Genomic DNA, 25,365 nt, shown 5'->3' on the forward strand with positions numbered 1-25,365 from the left:
GAACCGAGTCACAATAGTTAGTGAGGAGATGATTGCAAAGGGTCCTTCACCGGCAAACAGTGTATTTATACAAACAAGTAACAGATTTGCAGTTGACGCAGTGAGCATGCATGTAGGTGCCACTAGGTGCAAGGCAGGCATGATTACAATAAGGTTGCTCTGCATCACTGAAGTCCCTGACGAACTACATGTTGCCCATAAGGAAACGGGACATGGCTAAATTAACATTTCACAACTACCAACTTCTGAATACAATAAGATGGATGGAAATGCCATTTCAAAAAGGCTAGGATTTCCCCTCCCAGCACGAACCATTGTGTGCAATTTCCACATGCTCACTCTTGAATACTGAAGACCATGTGAACAAAACATGCAGTGACTAACAAATAGTCTGAGAAAAGCAGTGGGAAAAAAAACACAAACATTTACACAAATAGAGCTTTTTATTAAGCAATGGAGTCATCCATCACCAGGTGTGTACATCACAGTAAAAAACCTTTAAAGACAAAGATTTCAGTTAGCAAACATCTCCCCTAAAACAAGGAAGTGTAAAAGAATATTGACTGGCGCCCCACAAGAATGTCAGACATGAACTTAATTTACAAGCATTTCATTTGTTATATTTACAACAAAATCAAGTTGCGTGCAAAAGTTTGCATGTGTGAAAACAGGCCCTGTTGCGGTATAGAAGTCTGGGTCCTCTCGTTTACCACTGAAATGCGCAGGTCACACTTAATCGATATCCACCAATTCCACTTCGAAAATCAATTTAGCATTGGGTGGTATTCTGTGCGAGTAAGAATCAAGGAAATCAAAGCTTTGGCATGATTACAAAACAAAGCTGCACAATAAAAAGGGAATTAGTAAAGAAAAATACCCAATGCAGAATTCTAGATTAGGGCTCTAGTAAAATATAAAACAGGTTTCACCATAATTTAAAAAGCAGCTGTTGTAAATTGACACATCTTTACTTAAATCACAGGTACAAACACATGATACCAATAGTTGGGTTACAAGTAGCTTATCTCTGGGCTCAATGAAATTCAGTGTCACTGCTGAAACCATCAAAATAAAAAACATAGCGACAACTGAAAAAACAATTTATTTTTGGGTTACAAGTCCACCTTTCAAATACAGGTATTAAAAACAATACTTTAATTACATTTATATTTACATCTTTTAAATACAACATTCAAACATTCTTTATACAATTCATACAATATGTACCAATCATACCAAAATGTGCTATTAAAACACTTGATACCCATGTATTGACAATTAACGTGAAATTAAAAAACAGTTCATTGTCAGATTCAATTTCAGTGATGTATTCGACTGTAGACCAACAAGGAGGTAAGCTCCAGGACTGAAGTTCACAAGTATCACGGCGGTGACTATATAGCGAAGGCTAACAGCACTCTCCTCCCACATGTTACTCGAGCCATAAAAAAGAAACGTCAGTTTGAAAAATTAAGTGACCATAATTTACACTTTACAATGCATCTAGGTATGTAGTTGGTCCATAAGGAACATTTTATTCGCTACTAGTAGTGCCTTCACTCAACCTACTCATTAACACACATAGTACGATGTAACTCCTAGTTCACTGAAATTCTGTACTCTTTAATCCCGATTCATTTGAACATTTTAAGTTTAATTAGCAGGCCCATTCACTATATCAATTTCTTTAAATGGCACAAAAAAACGAAAATGTGTGCAACTAAATAGAACACAGAACCAGATTGTTGGAATACCTAGATCGGGGCTGAAAGTGTGCACTCTGCACTAGTCATTGGCTACTAATAGTGGACTATTGCCGAGTGAGATAGTGTTTGATGCATGTGAAGAATTGTGGTAGAGTGACTTTATGGCTGGGTAGTAGGTGGCAACTTGGACTTTGCATCCCTGACCAAGATGTCGGCAAGTCAACGTAGAAATAATCTCGGACTCTTGCACCATTTTCTTCAATAAGCCACCACGTATTGAAGTCTCATTTAGACATGCTGCATTCCTAAGAAGAGTGCATTTCATTTAAAGGAAGAACCAATAACCAAACTTTGGCACGGTTTCTTCCTATGGGTACATTTCCTTCTGCGCATTAGTCAATTTTAGTTTTGGCTAGTAGATGGCGCTTACAACTATTACATCACAGCTATGAGTGAGATGGACTATGAGGGACACAAAGCTTGTAGAGGTTTGGTTATGTACCCATCTATTGACTGCCCATCACCATGCTAATCCTGATGGCCATCCCCACCCACTTTGACCCTCCTGCCAAAACACACCCTTTTGGGTTAAGCTAGCATAAGATGCAACATCAAACTTTGCTCTGCAAGAACGCTGGCAGGCACTTAGAGTAAATGTCATTCTTGCAATACACTACTGGTGTAATAACAAGGTCTTAATCAAGAATGTACATTCAGCTGCTGGATTTAAAAGCAATATGCAGGTTCTTTGCTATCAACTTGTTAAAAACAAGCTGTTAGATAAAATTTTCATAGAAATAGCAAATCTTCCTGACCTGGGTCAACCCCAGATCTTTTTGCTTTACTGGTAGATTATTTTTCCTTAAAACCTCCGAGTGGGATCCTTTCTCCACACCCACAGAATCTTACTCTTCATGGGCATCACTTTTTAGACTATAGTGTCTTTTAAGAGTTAGCCTCTTTAACAAATTTTGGCAACAAGTGCCTGTTGCTGGGTTGCCCTAAGGGCTCCACATTTCAACTTTCTCTGGCTAACCTTCCAAAAAGTAGTCCAAGGGTAGAAAGGATCTTTGGATCCTTTTACATTTGGTGAAACCAGCACACCCCCACCTTATGTGGAGTGCTGGGGAGCTACAATGAATCCCCTTCCACATTAAAACTGTAAATTGTTACATGGACAAGTACAGGGACAAGCTTATGTTCAATGACTGGTGGCAGTAATACCTTGTATTAATTTAGTGCACCTTTACAGTGGGCTGTGTTCACAGCTGCAGTAAAGGCACCCAAGGATTTTACCAAAATGGCCTTTTTTCACCATTTTAATGTTTCTTGTTCCTTCCGACATTCAGTGCAGGAAATTCCTTTGTGTGATTTGTATCTTCGGCAGGAGTCCCCTAGACTCCCCGCCCAGGCTCCAGTCTGTCTGAAGGCAGGAAGCCAGGGAGGAGTCCAAAACTCATTTGTCTCCCTCCTTGACTGAATGGGGACAAATCCCAGTGGGGAGGGGGGGGGGCTGGCTGTCCGATTGGGACAGGCAGACCGCCCCATGTAAAATGCAGAAGTTGTGCTGTAGTGCCTGTTAAATACTGCGACCCTGGAAGCTGGAGACAAGCCGATCACTGGAACCGAAGAGTATGATGAAGGAAAAGCAGCTGAGACTATAGCCAGCAACCAGAAAGCCTGCTGTGTAACTGGAGCCTGCTGTAGCCTTTCCTTCCAATCGACCTGGAGATTCCAAAGACAACGACCCAGAGCCCGTGAGACCCACTAGACTCAGGAATACCTGCATATTGGGCCATCCCACGTGTGGCTGCCACCTTGCAGGGCTGCAATACCCCAATGCCCTGGGACCTCAAGCCATTATGTGGTGCACAATCTTCCAAATCTTGCTGAAACTTTGTGGGCATCCTGGTGCATCTTCAGTTACACGAATAGAGTCCGAAAAGTCCCCCCACCCAAGTGCTCGATCTTTGTAACAACGAGAATCCGACTCTGATATTCAGTCTTCTGTGCTGCTGTGGCACCAAATCCCCAGAAGCGCATCCAGCCGCAAGGTAAAGCCTTGCCTAGCGCTTTCTCTGTTGATCCCTGCTGCACAGTCCCTTCCAAGGTCCTGTTTTCAGTCAGAATGACAAGGAATCCATCAACCGGGTTTTTGGCTGCAGATCCTGAAGTCGTCATGCTGCAAAATCTTCGATGAGGTACTGTGTTGGCTTGGGTATGTACTTACCTTAAGTCTCTTAGGATTCCTGTGTAGCTGTGAGGTGTTTTGTGATGGGGAGGCCTCTCCTCCGGGGCACCAATCCCATTGCTAGAATCCTGCTAGCTGGTCTTTTGTGAAGCCCCTGAATGACCCTCTAACTCTAGAAGTAAAGTACTGGCCTGTTTGCCCAGTCGTCCTGAGGAACTCTAACTTTTGCTACTTAAGAACCTATTTCGACACTAGATCCTAATGACACCCCCTCCACCCCCCTTTCTGCCACTGAGAACACTTATGCTCCAAGAATAAGGGAAAAGACTTGAAGGGATTGGGCCTTTTGCCTAGAAAAGAAAATTTTTAAAAGTTACTAAAAAGAGTTGATTGGGAACTGTAATTCTAAGTGAACAGTTACAAAAGTTCTTACATGTGTGATGCACTATTCTCAAAAGTATGTTTAACATCTTTCTTTGCAGACCCTTGGAGCGCGGTGAGTGTGTGCCCTGTAGAAACACCCACCTGGTGTTTGGTTTTCGCCCTGTAACCTGTGGGACCCGTGCCCAGGAGCAGGCCCTTGCATCCCCCTCCCTCCCCGCATCCCTTCCTGGCAACCCAGCCCTCCCGCCTCCCGCCCCGCCCCGCCCTCCCTCCGGTGCTTCCACACTTCATACCCGGTCCACCCAGGGCAGCCCTCTGCCCGTGCAGCCCTGCGGCTAAGGGCCCCAAGACCAAGGGCGACTCCAACAGAGGCGACTCCAGGAAGTGTCAGCAGGTGTCCGCAGGGGAAGCCAAGCCAGTGGCAAGCCGTCAACCAGCAACTACAAGGACCAGTATGGTAGGGGGGGGGGGGGGGGCTGGGGTCGGGAGAGGTACAGCTCTACCCTAGATACATGGCCATTGGGCTAAACCAACGTCTACCAATGTGATCACCCCTTGTCGCCCCAAAAGGCATTGATAGCAGGGCCGCCGTGCCCTAATTGCACTGTCTGTTCTCCAAACTGCATTGATAGGCTTCTCTCCCACTATACAGGTGTCTCAAACTTAGCAGGGCCGCCGTGCACAAATTGCATTGTCTGTTCTCCAAACTGCATTGATAGACCCGTACAGTGGGAGAAAGGCCTATCAACTTCAGCTGGGGTTTGCATGGTGTGACGCGCAGATTGCATTGGTGGGCCTCTCTCCCACTATACAGGTCTCTCGTGTAGTAGGGTTCCGTCTTCATATTACATTTTATCATACTCAAACTACATTAATAGACTGTCTCTCAAGCCTTGCAGGGCTTCGATACCCTGACTACATCAGGGAAGTAAGCCCTAGCTGCGCCCCTCAAAGTCATTCCAGGGCCAGCGTGTGCCCCCCCGAAAACATATGGCTAGCTCACCACAGTGAACCACGCTCAGGGAGACGGAGACTAAAGAGAGCCACTGTTAAAACCCAATTATATAACTATACAACCCTTAACTCCACCCTTATACCCCGACCGAGACAAGAACTAAACAAATAGTCAACACTATCAGCTGAAAATACGACCCACAAAGACTAAAACCGGTAGCGGCCAACTTCCACACCAAATACTAATAAGACTAAAACTCCTCGGAATTGTACAATGCCGTGCAAACGACCCACCCAGAGGGAAAAAAAGAGAAGAACAAACACTCCGAAACTGCAACTAAGAACCGCAACAGAACACACCCCCACAGACAGATTAAAAAATCGGACCAACACTGAAAAGAGACAAATCCCTCTACCTAACTCCATACCTCGCTGAGACCTGCTCACCAGATCGAACCAACGCAAAGCCAACACCAACTACATTAAACAACCTAACAAAATCACGAAGGACGAACCCCACCAGATACAACAAGCACACAACTGAATCAATAACACCTTACATCACCAAAGCAAGAAGAACCCCCAACCCACAAACACAACCCCTGGAAGACGAACCAGATGAAAACAAAAATCCCAGACTAAACCTAGAAGAACTATTCGAGGACGCCGACAACCTGAAACCTGCTCCTGAACAAGATCAGAAAACGACCCTAACCAAAAAAAGCCAAACCAAACTACACCTCTAAACTCCACTGCAATCTAATAAATGCGAGCTCCATGTCAAAACACTACAGAGATCTTCGACCTACTCGACGACAATGGCATCGACATCCTCTTCATCACAGAAACTTGGCTGAACGACTACAAAATCACACTCCAAAGCTGCCTTCCAGCAAACTTTAAATGCCTTCAAATAAGCAGGAAGAAAAAGCATCGCAATAGCATTTAAAGAACAGCTAAAAATAAGAACAGACGAACCACTCAACATCCTCAACTGCGAGTCCATGGTCATACACCCAACAGCTAGCCCAAAAACCAACATCACATTCATCCTGGTGTACAGACCCCCAATTTATGATGCATCCTTCGTCAACAATTTCATAGAAGCCATAACCAACATAGCCATCAACCACGGACACCTAATCATACTGGGGGACTTCAACATCTGGTTCGAAGACAGGCATGCAAACTCCCAAAACTCACTGATTGAACAACTCGCCACCATGAAACTACGACAACTAGTAAAAGGGGCAACTCACTGGGCCGGACACACCCTGGATGCAATTTTCGCTGAGGAAAAACTAATCACCACGGAACCGCCAATACAAATACTGTGGAGGGACCATCTCATCCTCCCATTCGTAATCACTCTGCCTACTCAAGTCTGCATCCAACCTCCTAAACTCACAACCACCACCAAAAGAATTTGGAAAGACGTCAAAAAAGGCAACCTCAACAACAGAACTAGACCTAGATGACCTAGACAGGAAAGCTGAGATATTACACAAATGGATTGCAGATATTGACAAGATGGCCCCAGAAAAACCATTCACACCAACAAAAAAGAGCAATGGCAAAATGGTTTACCCCACTACTAAGCACCATGAAAAAAGAAAACAAAAAGATGGAAACGGAATGGAGGAAAGATTACAACCCAGACAAAAAAAACACTGTTCCAGAAGCAAATTCGCGCATACAAGAAGGAAATTCAAAAGGCAAAGAGAGAGAAGTCATTATGCCGACAGAATCACAAATGCCACCAACTCACAAAAAGAAATGTTCCGCATCATTAAAGAAATGAGAAACCCACCAGGCTGTGACAACACCCCAACCCCCTCGGAAAAACTATGCAACAACCTTGCAGACCACTTAAAAAAAAAAAACAATGACATCCGACGAACCATCCAACTGAGGCCAACCAGCAGTGACATACAACCAAACGAACCTAACTCAGAACTGCAGCACAAACTCAATAACTTTCCTGAAATATCAGCAGGGGCATTCGCAATGCTGGTAAAACACAGCAAGAAAGCGGGCTCACCGATGGATCCCTGTCCCCGGACATTTACAAATCAATCCTCACACAAGGAACGCCAGCAGAATACTTCAGAAACCTTCTAAATCTATCACTAGCAACAGGAACCGTACCAAGGATCTTCAAATCGGCTTACATCAAACCACTTCTGAAAAACACAAGCGGGGGACGTAGATCTCTCCAACTACAGACCAATCTCCAACATCCCCTAACCGGCCAAACTCCTCGAAACCTACGTATACAAACTAACCCAAGAATACGTTGAAGAACACCACCTGCTAGACCCAGCTCAAGTCGGCTTCAGACCCACAAGAGGTACAGAAACAGCACTATTATCCATCTGGGATGACCTAAAAACAAACGCAGACTCCAACACATTAGCCTTTATTCTGCTAGACCTCTCCGCAGCCTTCGACACATTTAGCCATGACACCCTAACCAAAAGACTAGAAGACATAGGCATAACCGACACAGCGCTACGCTGGACTAAATCATTCCTAGCAGACAGAACTGAAACCGTTTGGATCAAACCCTTCAAATCCACCCCACGAGTCAACGACTGGAGTATCACAAGGATCCTCGATATCACCACTGTACTTCAACATCTACCAAACCCCAGTTATCAGAATCTTCAAGAAACATCAAATGCTACAACTACGCAGACGACACTCAAATCATCTACAAGATGGAAGACACCCAAGCCGTTCATTCATACTTAACCGACTGTCTAAAAGAAGTCGGTGCCAACAACCTGAAAATAAACCCAGGAAAAAACAGAAATCATGATCATATCCAAAGACCAAGAGAAGGAAACCGCCATCCCATGGCCAACGGAAATGGGATCTTCACCATCACCATCACCATCTAAGGTAGTAAAAAATCTGGGAGCCCTGATGGACAACACCCTAACCTTTGAACCGCAAATAAACGCAACAGTCAAGAAATGCTTCTTCCTCCTCCACACGGCAAGAAAAATACTACCTTTCCTCTCCTTCACACACAAAACACTCACTATCGTCGGCCTCATCATGTCAAGTATCGACTATGCAAACAGCCTCTACCTCGGTATACCGGAATACCTACTGAAGCTACAACGGATCCAAAAAACAGCAGCCAGACTACTCCTCAAATCATCCACAAGAGACCACATCATCCCAGCCATAAGAACACTACACTGGCTCCCAGTAAAACACTATCACCTTCAAAACAATGTGCATAACGCACGTGACAATCTGCAGACAAGGAGCAGAATTCCTACAAAAGAAAATAACAATCTACAAGCCAACGAGACCGCTCAGGTCAACCAACGAAACCCATCTGGAACTAAAACCTTACATCTAGAAAAAACTCAGAGGCACCGCCTTCTACCAGTTAGCCGCGAAAACCTGGAACATCCAAAAAGTAAAAAGGAACACCAAAGATCACCTTAAATTCAGAAAATTACTAAAAACCTGGCTCTTCAACACCAGAGACTAAAAACCGAAACAGTAAGACAAATGACTCAACAAGCCCCTAGAACTGACAGAAGTACTCTGAGCACTAGTAGAGCTGATGCTGAACACAGGGGTCCACCTGCGAGACCCAGGGAGACGGAGGCAACAACCCCAGCCAATCCCTACCATCCCCCACCGCCCGTACAGCTACAACTAGGTACCACGGGGCTGTGGAACGGACGAGATACCACCAATCACCATATAATCTGAAGTATGAACACTAGCAGGTGCGCTGGTCATGTGGGTGGGGGTGAGGAGCATGCAAAGTTACTGAGGGAGCTGACGGAGGGGACAGCTAAATGCTCAAGGGGCCTCAAATGCAAACGGCCACGTACCTTCTGAGGCACAAGGTACGCAAGCATCCAGTCGTGTACGATTACCCTGGAATGACCAATTGGATTCGTGTAGAGATACCAACTAGCCAATACCACTAACAATTTCCTTCTCTGCATACACCAAACCAAACACAACCACAAACCTCCAGCACAACAAACCGCACAAACTTCACTACACTGCAACAACAAAACCACAGACTTGCACATCAGCACACGACGACTACTGGCCGCATACACCCCAGGCCCAGCCGACGGAACCACCGGGCTGAGGCTGCCAACAGCACATCACTTCAATCTTGCACTTTTCCAGTCTCCACCCACTAACCCACCTCTCCCTCCCTCTTTGAGCCGCCAGAGCGCCAGGGGACCACTCCGGTGGTGATAGTGTGCGGTACAAATGTCCTTTAACATTAACATTTCCTTAGAAAACCATTTTGCCATTCTAACAGTGTATGTGAGGGTATATTACTCACCCATTTAGTTTATTATTTATAAAGCGCGCACAGCCCTGAGGCAACTCAGCGCTTAACTTATGAAAAGTTACAGTAAGTGCAATACAGGTTTACAGAGGAACGCAAAAACAGGAGGTACAGGAAAATAAACACAGGTAATCAGGTACATAGGTAATGAAAAACCATGTGTTAACGACAGGTCAGATAAGTATACATAAAGATTTGTGCAACAACGGTTCGTTCACCTTAGTGGGGAATTGACAGACACAATATGGTTAGAGCAGGGGCAGTCACATAAAGCATGTAAAGTTCACCACTTATAGGGAACTGGTGTACATAGTAAGTCAAATCAGGTAGCAGGGAAATGTACGAAGATAGTTCACCTCAAAATGTACATAGGTCAAAACCGGAGGCAAGGATATGCAAGATGGTCGTACGCCTCTTATAGGGGACTTCAAATACATAGAGGGTCAAATCAGTAAACAAGCATATGCAGTATGGAACGTTTGCCTTTTGTAGGATACTACACTGGGTCAACCTTGCTGTAAGCGCCATCATCAGTGCAAGATACATCATAGTTCGAGCATGGAGAATATGCTAATGGAGGTTCACCTTGTGTTGTAGAGCATAAAAGGTGAGGAGTACATAATAAGTGGAGATGGAAGCAGGGCAGTGCAATCAAGGAGTGGTGAGGTAACTAACCGCTCAGTATTAGTTAACATTTATACGTTTAGAGAAGGTAACGATAGGGGGGTCAAAACGGAACAGTATACCAAGGAAGAAGTTGTTCCAGTACCTATATGCAGAATTTTCAAGAACCAGGGTGGCTGATATGTATTACTGCAAAGGTAATGACAAGGGGCTGTGCAGGTTTAGCCAACTTAACGCAAAAATCCCTACAGGTTTAAACAATCACAATTGAGCAAATAGAGGCTAGTGGCAATAAGATAATAGCTAAGAGGGTGGCTAACACCTTGGAGAAGGAGTGTGTGGAAACGGTAAACATGTACAAATCATGTTCCCGATAACGTGCGAGTGTTAAACACAGTTGGACAAGGGTCATAGATGGTAAGGAGGACTACAGCAGTGAAGAGAAACCACCAAGGAGAAAAAGTCAGTGCAAAATTTTCACTGCGGATACAACGCTAGCAGCGCTGGCCAGCAAATGTTCAAATAGTTCCTGAGTTTTTCGCAAAGAACCAATAGATGAAGCATTTGCAGCAAAGTGAACGTGACAGGGCAAGAGCTAAGGAGAGATCAGTAGGGAGGAGCTCAGATAGCATTCTTGTCTACCATTCACCACGCTAAGTGAAAGGGCGAAAAGGGAGTATAAACATACACATCTTACCTTGGACAAGCCAGCCGTGGGAACGTTGCAAGATCCAAGCAAGGACCGGGAAAAGACAGGGTGGAGCCCTTATGCGCAGCCCTTACATGTGTGACCCGGCTTCGCCTCATGGCTTGGCCGGGTCTCTGCATTTGTTGGGGCATTTGTTGGGGCTATCAGCCAATCAGGCTGCAAGAACTGGGGAGGTGCCTCCGGGCAACGAGGAAGAGGAACAACGAAGAAGGCATGGCAGATGCAGCAACTACAGCTGATTGTAGATGTATTCGCTAGAGTCCCATGGTGGCCTGGGGGGGGGGGGGGGGGGGGGGACAGTGGGGGGGTAAATGACAGGGTTGAGCCCTTAAATTCGCAGATTAGGTTGTGCCTGTGATTAGGTTGTGCCTCTTCCCAACAGTAATGTGTTGGTTTCACCAGATTATTCCTGTTAGGATAAAGTGTATGAGTGTCCCCCAACTGGGTCTTGCTTCCCCCAACTTGCTGCTAGCCTGTCCAGAATAGGTCTGCATTAGGTCTTACCTACCTAGAATAACTGAGGCATTCAGGTTTTTACTGTACCTAGACTAAGTGTTCCACTAGTCAACTGTATACTGTCCAGTTGACAGATTATGTGATTTGTTGCCGAGCTTCACGGTACAACTGGTAGGGTCTACTGCTCTTGAATAACTGAAAATTATTTTCAAAGTAAGCATATTGAATGTGTAGGAAAAGGTTCGACTCCCCTAGAACTACCGGTGCTCCAAATGAGGTTTATGCTTTGGTCTGTGTACCTTCAAGCATAGTGTATTTTTATATTTGTGATAATTACGCCTAGATTTATCTGGGCTGACTTATTTAAATAAATCCTTTATTTTTACATACATAGCGTTTCTTTGCACCATTTGTATCGATTCTACAGCCCCCTCTCCCTCCTAAGATAAACCTGGCTGCTCGGTCTACGCTACACCATGAACTCAGGTGGTACAGACAAGAGTTGAGTCTTGTACTGCCTCAGTTGAATGGTTTTACTAAGCCCTTAGTTGGAGTTCAGAAAAACTGTCCCAATACAAGCATTGGCAAAGCCAACAGGTTTGGCTGGTAAATCAGCATTAGATATGCATTGGCCAGGTGCTGCGGTTATATGCCCAAGGACTTGCAACAATTTGCAGCTGCTACCATTAATGGCTAGTTAGTACCATTACTGCAGGGCCTGGCAAAGGCTTATCCCATCCTACACAAAACTGTTGGCATTGCCAATGCTTTTTAAAATGGCTTCATTCACAGACAGAATCTAGAAAAAGGTAAAGGTTACGAGGTGGCATTGTTACAAATCCATGATTGTCTCAGTCCAGAGCGCACCAGACCTGGCAGATTGTGTACATGTATGAAACACTACTCGCATGTGCACCCACATCTAAATTCCACCCAATTCTGATGCCCCATAGTGGCTAATAAGTAACAATAAAATAAACTAGAAAAAGAGCAAAAGGAATGTTAGTGTACTCATGGTATGTAAGGGGGTGAGAGGGATGTTGGAAAAGATTTATACTTTTGAAACTTCACCCATTGATGGTAAAGCGAACACCCTGCATATCTGCTAGAGGTGAACTGCTTATTTGGCTGAGGTCTTTTTAGCCCCACCCTCGTGCTCAAATCATTTGGGGTGCAATGGTATCCCCTTTGAGAAGTCCGATAGCAGTGACCCGATTTGTTCTCTTTCTGGGTGCACTACTGTGCACCTTTGTTTTTTTAAATGTATTCCGGTGTTTGACCTGCAAATGCTAGCCTTTACCTAAAATTCATGCAAAATACTTGCCAATCCCGACCTTCACTTTTGATACAGAAGCCTTTTTAAACATTCCTTAACATACAGAAACAGAAAGAAAAACATTTAAAAAAAAACTCCAAATATCATTTACTACGTTCCTTGATAGAGATTGCACTACAAAAATACCATGGTTTCAAACAGGGGTCCACCTGCAAGTCTTGGCTGAAGTGCCTACTTCTAAAATGTGTGCGACTCTGGTTTAGCTCTGTTGACATGGCATGTCAACACTTCGCCTAGCAATCCTAAACCACCAATAATCAGGGAGATTATTTCCCCTGCACAGACCCAGTACCATAGGTCTCCTCCCCCCCCCCACCCCCTTCCAGGAATTTCCCCAGGTGTCCCTACCCTGATGTTATTCAGTCCTTGACAACCCAAAACTACGTGCTCTTTTTCCGCTACCTCCCTTCTTTTGCAAAATCCAGTCTGGGTCGTACTACTCCATCGTTTCCTTGCCAGCAGTACTTCCTTTGTAGGGTACCGATTTAATTGGAATCTTAGGAAGTTCTGGTGCAGCAGACTACAGGGCATTTTTTCCAAATATAGGGCATTTTCTCCAAATACTTGGCCAAAACATCCCTCCCTTTCGATTCCCAAGCAGTTATCGGGAAGAGTTTGAAGCCCACACTTCGTTGGCAAGTTAGAACCCAATGCCTTTTCTATAACCTTTTAACCAGCATGGGAATTTGCACAAGTTTTTCTCATTCACTTCCAACTCTAAGAGGGATAGGCAGACTTCTTTCCATTTTACCAGCATTTGATCATTTCTCTTTGTAATTGCAGCCCCCAAGATTTTTAAACCTCCATCTGATTTTTCCCCCTAATACATGTTCGCCAAAGGGAAGGTTTTCAAAATGACCATTGCTTCCAAGGAGAACAGTGCCAAGCCATGCCTTATAACTTGGATAGGGACTCCTCCAGGGAGCCTGAGCACTTTCCTCCAAAAAAGCCCCTCAAGTTGCCCCCACAGCCTCATTGGTGTAGGCAGTGCACCTTCTGCTCCATAGGTCATGGTTGGTGGAACAACCTTTAGCCGGTATAAAGACAATGGAATAAGGGTAAACGTACAAAAACCATTTGATGGCATCAGTCCCTGTCCTGCCAAGCTAATTTTTGCCCTCAATAGCTCTACCCTTCGTGCATCATTTCTACTACTATTTAAGGACATTCCCAAGTATGTGAGGTTATCCACCCTTCTGAGCCTTTTGCCCTCTAGGAACCCATTTCTCATCTTCGCCGCCCTTCCCAGCAAATGCTTCATAACAAGGATCTTGGACTTAGATGGATTAATACGCAACCCATTGTAGCATATTTAGAGCACGTCCAATTTTCTTTTCTAGGCCCACTGGTGTTTGGTCCAAGAGTACCAGATCGTCCAGGGACACTATGTGGCCTATTGGCTCTACTTAAGCTTGGGGAAAATCCCCTTACCTCACCCAGTGCAACCCCCCCTCCCCGCCTCCAATATCTGAAATTAATAGAGTAAACAAAATAGGTGCCAATGGGCACCCCTGTTTAAGTCCACTAGATGGTTTTATGGTTTTGGACAATAAACCTGGACTGTTCAACCTGACCTTTGAGAGCTCGTGTAGCGCCATTATGGCAAAGACCAAATCACTTGGACAGTCCCACCTAGCCAGTTTCTGCCATAGTGTCAGTCTGTTAATCGCATTCCCTTCACGAAACCTACCTACAGAGGGTCGAATCGCCCCTCAGCTATGACACATTCTTCTGATATCTGCCAGAGTATACCTGCAGAGATCCCCCCCCCCCCCCCCCATTACACGCAGCAGAGAATCCGTATATAGTTTATGGGGTCCCGTCTCCTTTTTTGAAGATCAGTATCGGGATAATTGATTCCAAGAGGCTGGGACACAACCTACTGCCAAGATTTGATTAAACAGGATCGTTATAAACTCTGCCCATGCCATCATGTCTTTTTTAGCATGATGTTCATTATCATGTGCCACTGGGTCCCTCGAATTGCTTGCCTTTATGAGCACCAAGATGTCCATTTTATCAAAATCAATAGACAAACCCCTGCTTCTCTCAAATCGTTTTGACGTCATTGGCTCCACAGTTATGTTGAACAATTCTGAAAAATTACCAACCCAGGCTTTCTCTGTCACAGCATTCGATTGAATTGACTGAGGACCCAAGTGAATTGATCAAATTCCAAATTTCTCTAGGGTTTTTGGTGGGTATTTCCCATAACATAACTTCTGCATCCTTCTTGAGTTGCAAGGCACACCTAGAATGGGAAAACGGGACCAATTCCTATAAACATGGCACCTGACCCTCTGGAGTCTCTGCCTCTCCTCGGCCGCAACAGAAGGTAGGGATTTTATTGCCTGAATATTTTTTCTTAATGAGCGCTTTGCCAGGACCATTTTAAGGTCACGTACATGCTTTTTTACAAAGTCTGTTCACCCCTGTTTTTTCCTTGAACTCTACCAAGAGCCATATAATCGACAACCTAGCTCCCCACACCACCTCACTTTAGTTTCTCATGTGCTCAATTTTCCCTTTACCAAGTCTCAATCTATTGCAGCCTTGTGTCGCCTCCAGATCATTTGGGCCCCATTCCATTTTTGCCAGAGTTCCACTTCCCCAAACCATTTTCAGGCAATTATGGTCACCATTTACCATCTCATGGACCTCCATACTCGTGAGAGGAACTTGGCAGAGACAAATGTGGTTGATGGTTGAGCTGGACTCTTCAGGTGGGCCTACTTGGCAAATCGCCACAGACCGACCAGCTTAAGATGTGCCACACTTTCAACCCCATCTCCTCCTTCCACGCGCTCTCATTCTCCCCCCTGCCCTTTCATCTCCCCCTTAACTTTATTCCCAACGCTGCTCCTGGAAAGGGCACATTGAAGTCCCCACTTAAAATAAGCAAGTACAGCCAGTATATGTTGCATACAAGTAGATCCAATTCCTTGCCAACCACCTCCACCCCCGATCTAATCAATAGAGCCAATAGGTTAGGGTTGAACAATGCCATCCATGTCCATCCCAGACCGGATCTAACAGCCATTAGGAGGCCTGACATTGACCTACCCTTTTCCCCTTTCCTTGCTGGGTTCAGGAACACAGAAACCATCCAAAGTTATTTTTAGTAACCACGTTTCATGAAAACAGGACATCATATGAAGTAAAATCGCTGATCCCCTCCCCAAACAAGTGAGCAAATCCCCTCATATTCCAAGGGCACAGACTTCAACTTCTTTGGTTGTCCCCCACATCTAGCAATCATTGTCCACCCTTGTTGGCTAAAACTCTAGCCAATCCCAGCTTTCCACCCCTTCTTGCCTCCCCCTGCCCCCTCAGTAAAGGGTTCAACTGTCCTAATCCTGCCATCCCGGCCATTAATGGTTTCTTTGAAAGTGGGTTTTTCCTCCCACTTGAAGTACTCTTTGGCGCGTCTGATCCCTCTCCTCCTCCCCTCTTTCCTATCCCTTCCCCACAGACCCCCCCCCCCCCACCCCCCCCCCCCCCCCCCCCAACTCCCTCCCAATGTCCCATTTTCCAGACCACTCTACCCTCCATCCCCTCTCACCTTCCTCACCACCCATCCTTCTCTGGCAATGCTTCAGTCAGGTCAAACCCCAAGGGCAGCAGAAGGGCAGCGTCCTCCATCAGCCTCTTTCACCAACTTGGAGGCCAAACATAATTTTACGTCATCAGTTGGCGTGCTACTCAAAACTCTGACTCAATCGAACGAACTACACGTATCCTCAGTAGCTGCTGCAACAACCTCAGCATATTTTCCCCCCCCACCCCCATTTAGGATCAATCTGTCTTATGGCCAAAAATCCAGGTCAGTCAAGACACACCTCCCTTCCTTACCAGGCGTTTGAGGGGCCCTTGTGCCTGTTCTTTGCCACACTCTCCCCTGCTCCAATCCCTTCGGATTCAAGTTAGGCACTCCAAGCCAGTGCTCAAGATGCTCTTTCTTTGCTGTTCCAGGGTCATGAATTCTAAACAGTTGAGTGGAATTTTCCCCACAAGTTGACTGTTCACCCCCTTCCTTATTTCAACTGTGTCTCGGCTTACTGATGTTTCCTGGGGATTGTTCTGGCACAGGCTCAAGCTATGACAGAGCCCTCCTGATCAGGAGAATAAGTTGACAAGCTCAAGAGCTCATGTTTTCCGTTGATGAATCACTGGCATTTGGTGAATCTTCTCCCCCATTACCCACATTCACAAGTGCAGCTTCTTCTCTTCCCTCTGCTTTGCTTTGCTGCTCCACCCACCCCAAAGGAGCTTTTAGTTGCTTTGTCGATGTAGGGGTCAATTTCGCATGGTCTGCAAGAAGATTGTATATACCAGTGTCTGCACTGAGTGTGGTTTCATTTCCTCCCGTTCTTGTTTCTTGCCCCTCCACTTGATCCTCTGCTGTGGAGTCATTAAAGGCCATTTCCCAGAAGGCAGAGTGTTGCCGCCTCCTCCAGGATCTCGACCCCATCTTCCTCGGTCACGGCTGTCAGTTTGTACAGAAGCATCCGCCTGATTCGGGAGGACGGATTTCTGTGGCGAGTATCTTAGCCGGTCATCTGGTTTGCCAACACTTACTATAGTCTTCCCTAGTGCCGTTGTTGTGAGAGCAGATTCCTGTCTTGAGACTCTTGGCCAATCCTCTGGATTGCCATCACTTGCTATATAGTCTTCTCCAGTGCCGGTGTCACCAAGGGCATGGCTGAAGTTCTTCTTTCATTCGTCATGTTTTCCATGATGCACTGGATGGCTTTGACCTGTCGATCCAAGTTATTATCCAAGTTTCCCTGGACCACTGATACAAAACCCCCAACATACATCAGTTGTGGGCATCACAGCCAGAAGGGCTGCCTGGTCTTTGATAGTGTCCGTTAGGGATTCATACCATTTTGTGAATGAGTCCAGAACTATAGCCAAGGCAGCCAGTGTTAGATCATTTCTCGCCCCCCTTCTCAGCGTTTCATTCTCTTTCTTACATGGATGTTTGCATGTCCTCTGAGAGCCTTCAACTTTATCTGGGAAGTCAACACGCTTGTCGTCATGTGCCCTCCCAGACTGGTTTTTCCCCTGCCCCAGAACTGCCTCCGGCTCAATGTTCAACTGGGGCTTCCAGCTCAGGGCGAGCACTTGCCTCCCCCTATAGTCTGTCGTTCCCCCCTTTGATTTAGATTGAAGGGGTCTCCCACCTGGACTACTATTTGATGTTAGAATTTTCCGACCTTCATGACGCCATAGTTGGGTTTAAGATAGCCATCTCTGGGACCCCCTGACTGATCTCAACTTGTTCCACATGGCTGACATTTCCTCTGCTTCGCTCAGTCTTCAGGGTACGATTAAAACCAACTTAGTCAAAATATTAAAGAGTTCCAAAATAGGTCACTTCCTGTTTGCTTCTCTTCCCTAGGCCTAGGAGTTTCGCCAACAGTTTCACACATTGGTTTATCCCTTTGATCTCCACAAGGGATCTTTCCTGGCCGTCTTTGTTGTAAAATAAAAAAAAACACCTCTTGGGTGATTTCTCTAACCAGTTGAAGGGAACCCCACCTTGATCACAGTACTCCGAGGTTGATCGCGCCCCCCCCCCCCCCCTACTCCACCCTGGTGTACCACAGAGGACCAGCCTCACTTCCTAACTCGTGCAGATAGGAAGGGGGAGGGGTGCAAGGGAACATGAGTGGGGGCCTGCTGGCAGGTGCCCCTGACTGCTGGGGGGTGGGGTGCAGAAGGACCCTTCCGCAGCCTCTTGATAATGCCCATTTGTTAGAGGAGTTCCTCTCTTCTTGTCCCTCTGGCTGTTTATCAATTAGGGCCACCACTTCACTTTTTGTGCATCTCTTTACATTTTTCTTTCTTCTGGCCTCGTTTTAGTAGGTCATCACTTTGGCTCAGTTGGCGCTCCCTCGTCTTCAGTCTCTGCTCTGCCCTTAGAGCCTACCCTCGCCGCACAATCTCAGGTTCACTTTGAATCTGCGTGGCTCGCGGAACGCTATCCAAACCATTTGGTGTCTCCCTTTCCACCTCCCACGTTTGTGGGCAGCATGATGTTTCCAGAGTACCCATACTTGGCCTCTCATAAGAAGGAGGGGGGGGGCACGAGAGAGCGCACGCGAGAGTGTGTGGGGTGGGGGGGCAGTGCGGAAGGTTCTCTTCGCCTTAACTTCACTGCAGGTACGGCCTGACAATGTATTCGCCATTTCACGCATTACTTTTTCAGCAACTAGTTTGCCCCCGTAGCAGTCAGATTAGCCTCCGCCTTGGGTGCTCAATGTTCCATTCTTGGTGACAAAGCCAAATCCCCAATGCAATTACGTAAGTGGGTCTCGGTTATAGCGACCAAAGTCTTGTACCATTATCATTCAGCTGTGCAATAAGTCTTGTGATACTAGTACAAGTGTGAAACCTCTTTTCAGTGCCTATCAGTGGGGATATTGCAAGTAGGATCATACAGGGATTAACTACGACATGATCCGTATGGAGGGAGGACAGGACACTTATCCCAACCTTCACCTATGAAGATGGTAAGGAGAGAGACTTTGCTAACAGACAAATATATTCAGTGTGGTTTTGAAGACTCTCCACACTGTTTAAACAACAAGGGGTATAAGTTGTATTTGCCTTTGCAGGGGAGACACACGAGGCAAAGCTGTGAATCAGCACAAAACACTATCATGGCCCTCATGTCAAAAGTCGACTATGCAAACAGCCTCTACCTCGGAATACCAGAATACCTCCTGAAGAAACTACAACTCATCTAAAATACAGCTGCAAGACTACTCCTCAAACAATCAAGAAGAGAATACATCACTCCTGCCCTAAAAACACTACACTGGCTCCCAATAAAACATTGCATCACCTTCAAAACAATGTGCATAACGGACAGAGCAATCAGCGGACAAGGAGCAGAATTCCTACAAAAGAAAATATCAATCTACAAGCTTACTAGATTCCTCAGGTCATGCAACGAAATCCGCTTGGAACCAAAACCATACCTCAAAATATTTTGAGGCACCTCCTTCTACCACTTAGAGGCAAAAACCTGGAACAACATCCCAAAAGAAATAAACACCAAAGATCACCTAAAAGTTAGGAAATTACTACAAACCTGGCTATTCAACACCACAGACTCAAACTGAAAATGGAAACAAAGGAAAAAGGATGACTAGACAGCTCCCAGAACCCACTGGGAAGCTCACCCGGATAAGTCTCACCGGGTAGAGTGTAAACTGCTGACACCCACGGAGACGGCATCCACAAACCCTACCTAATCCCACCCAACATACGCACTCGCCCCCTAGTTCCCACCAGGTACCACAGTGGTTGAATTGTCAGGATACGTAGGCGTAGGCAGGTGCAATGGCTGTATGAGTGGGAAGGGAAGATGGGTAGCGCTGTGAGGCAGACAGCGGAAGGCGTAGTGCAGTGAACATGCTAGAGACAGTAACACTTTAACCACTAGTTTTCAAAGTGAAATGGACAAGCTTGGAAAGTTAAAGATGCACCCTACTGAGACCACAGAAGTGTAACAACTGCATACAAACAAGAAGGGGAAATTAAGCAAGTTCAGCTAGGACTGGCCCAGTGGTATGAAAGAAAAACACTAAATCATAGCTACACAGCAAACATTCCTGAAAGGAAAAGTGCATGGACTTGGAACTGCCAAAGCCTCTGTAATTAAAATTAAGGATACTTTGCATCCGGCTGTCCTTTCCTGCCATAAGCCCATTCCGATTCAATTTCCAGGCGAGCCTTCTCACCTTTAGTCATAGTTAGAACACCTTCATCCCACTGTAGAGAAAAACAAAAAAGGTTTGTTAAGTGTAATATAGTTCCCCAAATACAGACTGCTATGTAATGGTTCACACACAGTCCATAAAACAAGAAAAAAAATGGGAATTAGGCCTTCTGCTAATTAGCTTGCTTATATTTTATATATAGAATAGAGACCCTCACAAGAACGTTTGGGAAGAGATACCGCCTGGGAGAATGTACTTTTTTATTGGGGGCGGGGGGGTTAGTGGTAGTATTGGGGAAGATCTAAATTAAGTTCAGGCAGATTATGAAGCTAATTTGAAGTGCAATTTTGTTCACGCTAAACGTGCTCCAACATCTGAAACAGACTGAGCCTTAGCAAAGACTGAATGGGACTGAGGATTGGAGGCAATCTTAAACGAACAAAAACTTGTAAACAGTGTCGCTATTAGCACTTCCCATCAAAAACAGGACAGGAGGCATTCAAAAACGTGGTTGGTGTAGAGCAGTTACAAAAACTAAACCATGGCTATTAACATGTTGGCTTTGAAATTCATTATAGCCCACAAACACTCCTTGTGAAATAACGCAGCATGCTGCAGTTCAGCTGGCCACTTAGATGCTCGAAAAAGCACTTGTCGAGTCACAGTTCAACGAGCAAATACCAATACCCAGTATAGGTAAAACACGCTTGAGAGGTGCATGAAACCGCAAAACAAAGCTATCGGCCACTTTCTAAATGCCATATCAGTGTTTAGTGAAATACTGAAATTTGTGGCACTGGTTTGAGCTGCCCACTTAGTCTGACAACTTGTAACGAAACACACCACTTCTGATCGTTTCCCCAAGAAGCAAAATATAATGCCAGTAAGTATTCATAGAGCAACATCTAAATTGGTAATATAGTTTAATTGGCAATGAGAAAAATAGGACCGGTTAATATTTGGAAATAGGATAGCAACACTGAGAATGCAACTGAAACGAAAATTTCAATGCATTTTATTCCTACAACCGATTTGAAAAAAGAATGGCATAGAAACGTAATGAAACATGGTCTCTCCATGTGGTGGTTTCATTGAATATCAGTTGCTCGGTAATACTCGCAACTCATGTTCTACTATTGTTTAGAGCCGTTTCTTTGTGAAGAGAGTCTTCCATCCCCACTATTGTTCGTTAGAGAACTACAGGCTTTCCTTCATGCACCCATTTGCTTCCGATACCCTTCACGAATGCCATGCAACCACTTCAGTTGCGTGATGGCGCGCACTGACTGCACTGCAGAACTCTCCTGAACGCTGCCAGGTGGTCAAGCAAGAAAGTTCGTGACATTATAATAAACTATACTTACTCCTCGGATGACTCTTCCCAATCCAACCTTGAAACTCAAAGGCCTCCCCACCTTTTTCTTCTTCAAACCTGTAAAAATGGATACATTTTTAAAGTACAGTTCTGTGCAGAGGGTTCTAGTTGCCATTGGTAGGTCATGGTGTCTTGTGTCTTACGGTCCCTTATGTTAACGTAATTCATGCATCACCCAGCGCTATACATCATAGGAGTCAGTGAGAAGAACGCTCTGGCAGGGTACAAAGAACTTATCGGATTCCAAGGTAATGGATTGTATTGAAAAGTGGTTTATATTCAACCATTAAAAAATTAAATCGTTTTGACTGGTTACTGAATAGTTTATAAATAGGTCAGTGCCTCCCCCCACCCACCACACCCGCCTCAAATCCATCACAGCGGGAGGCGAACATATCGGACATGGTGCTTTGCCATGCATACTAGTGCAGCCTCAGTAGCCCACTGTAGCTAAAAAGGCAAGTTGAATGCAGTGGTGACAGCTGAAGGTGTACACCGTACACCCTAGCACCACATTGGTCCAAATCCACGCAAAGAAATTTAGCATTTTGTAGTTCAATATTTTGACAATCTTTGCATTACTGCTCTAGACACACGACACCGTTGAGCCAATAACGGAGTACTGGCTGAATTTCTGAGCAGCAAATAAATCCAAGAGACACAAAAAAGACAAGTCAGCGTGTATTCAATTCAGGTAAATAAGCCAAGCGAAAAACCCATTTTGCACGAACAAATGTTTCAAATGACAATGGTGGAATCGGTTCCTTATACATAACAATGCTGCCGCTTTAGTGAGAAAACAGACACTTACATTTGTGGACTACCTAATATGCAACAGGTAGGAGGTTCTAAAATGCCAACATGTCGCCTTGTTTGCAGAGTACGTCTCCCAAGCACGCATGCAAATAATCTACCTACATTTCCAAGAATTGGTGCCAACAGGGCATTCGAGGGGTAGCAGGAAAAGGGTGCAGCTCACTAGTCAGGAGTGCAGTTGGTTGTGTTACGGTTTCCCAGAAGTGAAATCGTGGACGTTCTATCAAAGCCATAACGCTCTTAAAAAAGCAATGACCTCATCCAGAAATATAAGACAAACCCAACCCAGGACACTTGTGATGGTGTTGTCCTAACCGGCCAGCATATATGATAGGCTATTTTATTTATATCGTGGTCGTACACAAGTGTTTCAAAGCGCGACCAGGCGAAGGGAGGGGAACAAGGGAGAAACAAAAACAACGATTTTACTAGGGCCAGTGACATTGAGAACGCGCAAGTGCATGGGTAAGGGAAAAGGGGGAAGTGCGTGGAAAGGGGGGAGAAATGAAGCGCGGAGCATAGGAGAGAACGAAAAAAAATATGTCAAATAAAGGTGATAAACCATGGCAGTGCAGCCGTTAAGTGGCAAAGTGCTAGGTTAGTCAGATAGCGTGCATCTGATAAGTGAAGAGGGGGGGTGGAGGAGAGTACGGGTACAGATACAGGACCCAGTGCAAGGGGTGGCCCGGAGGCAGTGCAGGAGGGTGGCAGGGTGAGCAGGTACCTGGGACTGAATGACAAAGGGTGACCAGCGGCACAGTGCCTAGAGAGAAAGCAGATCACCAAGGTAGAAGAGGGGCAGAAGCGGAAGGACTTGAGGAGCTTCCGGAACCGTTGATGGTTCTCCAGTTTCAAGGTGGCTTGGGGGGGGGGGGGGGGGGGGGAGTTCCAAAGGGAGGCCCCAGCCGAAGACAGATCTACTCCAAGCTCGTTTCTCTGAAAAACGACTGACCCTAAGGGAGTTGGAGGTAGAGGAGCGAAGGGCTCAAGAGGGGAGGTAAATACGAGGGATGGTAGAAGGTATTTTGGGCCCAGGCCCCAGAAAGCCTTGGACAATGCAGAGGGTTTTAAATTTAATACTTGCATCCACTGGGAGCCAATGAAGGGATTTCAGAGCTGGAGATCCGATCACAGGGCTTGAGGTCAAGGACAAGTCTCGCAGTCCTGTTCTGGATTAGTTGTAGAGGGCGGAGCATGGAGGCAGGTAGATTTAGAAAGAGGCTGTTCCAGTAGTCCAACAGGGACGTCATTTCACCAAAATGCTAGGGGTAGCGGAAGTGACACGACCCCCTGACAACATCACAGGAAGTGGTGTCATTTGACGCCACTCCGAAGTGATATTGCGGGAAGCGATGGAACATGACCCTTCACCCGTTGACAAAACAGAAGTGGCATCACAGCATTGTACACTATGAAAAATATGGTTACATTATCACTATAATGTGATGATCGCCATATGTATCGTTAAGATCAGTGTATAGGCCCATATTACCAAATTACTGTGAATGCAAGCAGATGTCCATGACCAAATGATGTGTTATTATATAGCATATATGCTTAAGCGCTTTATATAGAAAAAATACCTGCGTTGGTACTAATTTATCAACCTCAGAAGGATGAAAGGCTGAGTTGAGGCGTTTAACAGACTAAACCAGTGACTTACCCCCTGAAGTGTGCCTGAAATAAACCTTTGAGTCTAGCAATTATTGTATAGAATTCCAGAAAGACACATTGTTATTCCTATTCCCTAATTGTTTTATTTTATTATAACAATTAGTTTATACAAACAAGGCAGAACAACAAAAATAATCCAACCACACATTCCACTTAAAATTTACTGTTTGGTTGAGACCAAGACGGAGTGCTATATACTTCACACTCTCCAACCTCAGAGTTCTTCAATCTTTTAACATCTCATAATGACCAAAACAACCATTCAGTAGGATCAGGCATCAGCACAATTTGAGACAATTACAAACTGTCCCCTTTTCCAAGAGTTTCTCAAGAAAATCTACCACTGCACAAGTTAACAGCACGTTATGTCCCATTAGCAGCCTACACCACCATTCATCCAAGTTAGAGTCAGGCGGAGCTAATCTGCCCAAAAAACGTGATCGCTGTACTACAATTTGTAGGGCATTCTATAATTAGATGTTTTAGGGATTCCGTTTCAATTGCGCAGAATCAACAGCGATTGTCTTCAGTCTTCGCCTCGTGTCTTCTCCACAAAACTTTAGTTTTGTGGACATTTAGTCGTAGCCTCAGAAACTTATTCCGATGTGGTCGTGAGGGAAATTGACAGGTATTTCAGTAATTGTCTAAACAATTGCAAGACAGACCCAAATCAAGAGATGACGGCATTATTCCTCATTCAAGATCCAGTTCCACCGTCTTAATTTTTTTCCTTTGCCAGCTGGGGGGTTGCCATCACCATTTGCCAAGATATATCAGCAAGCCCTAGGATTCGTCTGATTTTGTTTGCCCAGTCTAGCAAAATTCCTGCATGAGGATTCTTAGTTGTGTGTTCAAAAATCTTACATGCAGGAGCAATATTTACCAAGTGCATTTTGCGTAGGACTGCAATCGATTTCCATTGAATGGTACCATGTAGTGCCTCTGTACCTAGTTCATATCTTATTGCAGCAATCGGGGTACTACACGGGAGTCGCAGAATTTTGATCTAGAATTGGCCTTCTAAAACAGCCCATATTCGGTTGATATTCCAACCTGCTTCAGCCC

General features: G+C 45.3%; 1 protein-coding gene across 1 annotated transcript in view; it reads right to left on the reverse strand.

The window, feature by feature from the left end:
• Nucleotides 1-424: 424 nt before the first annotated feature.
• FKBP3 (FKBP prolyl isomerase 3) overlaps nt 425-25,365 on the reverse strand; it is a 69,944-nt gene continuing 45,003 nt past the window's right edge. Inside the window, exons 5-7 of the mRNA XM_069638757.1 lie at nt 21,800-21,867; nt 20,390-20,487; nt 425-787 (exon numbers count right to left, since the gene is read on the reverse strand). Of these exons, the coding sequence (XP_069494858.1) occupies nt 733-787; nt 20,390-20,487; nt 21,800-21,867 (221 nt within the window). The 3' untranslated portion in view covers nt 425-732. The remainder of the gene's footprint in view (nt 788-20,389; nt 20,488-21,799; nt 21,868-25,365) is intronic.

This window comes from Ambystoma mexicanum, chromosome 14 (genome assembly GCF_040938575.1).
Source record: "Ambystoma mexicanum isolate Mex_15411 chromosome 14, UKY_AmexF1_1, whole genome shotgun sequence".
NCBI classification, from domain to species: domain Eukaryota; kingdom Metazoa; phylum Chordata; class Amphibia; order Caudata; family Ambystomatidae; genus Ambystoma; species Ambystoma mexicanum.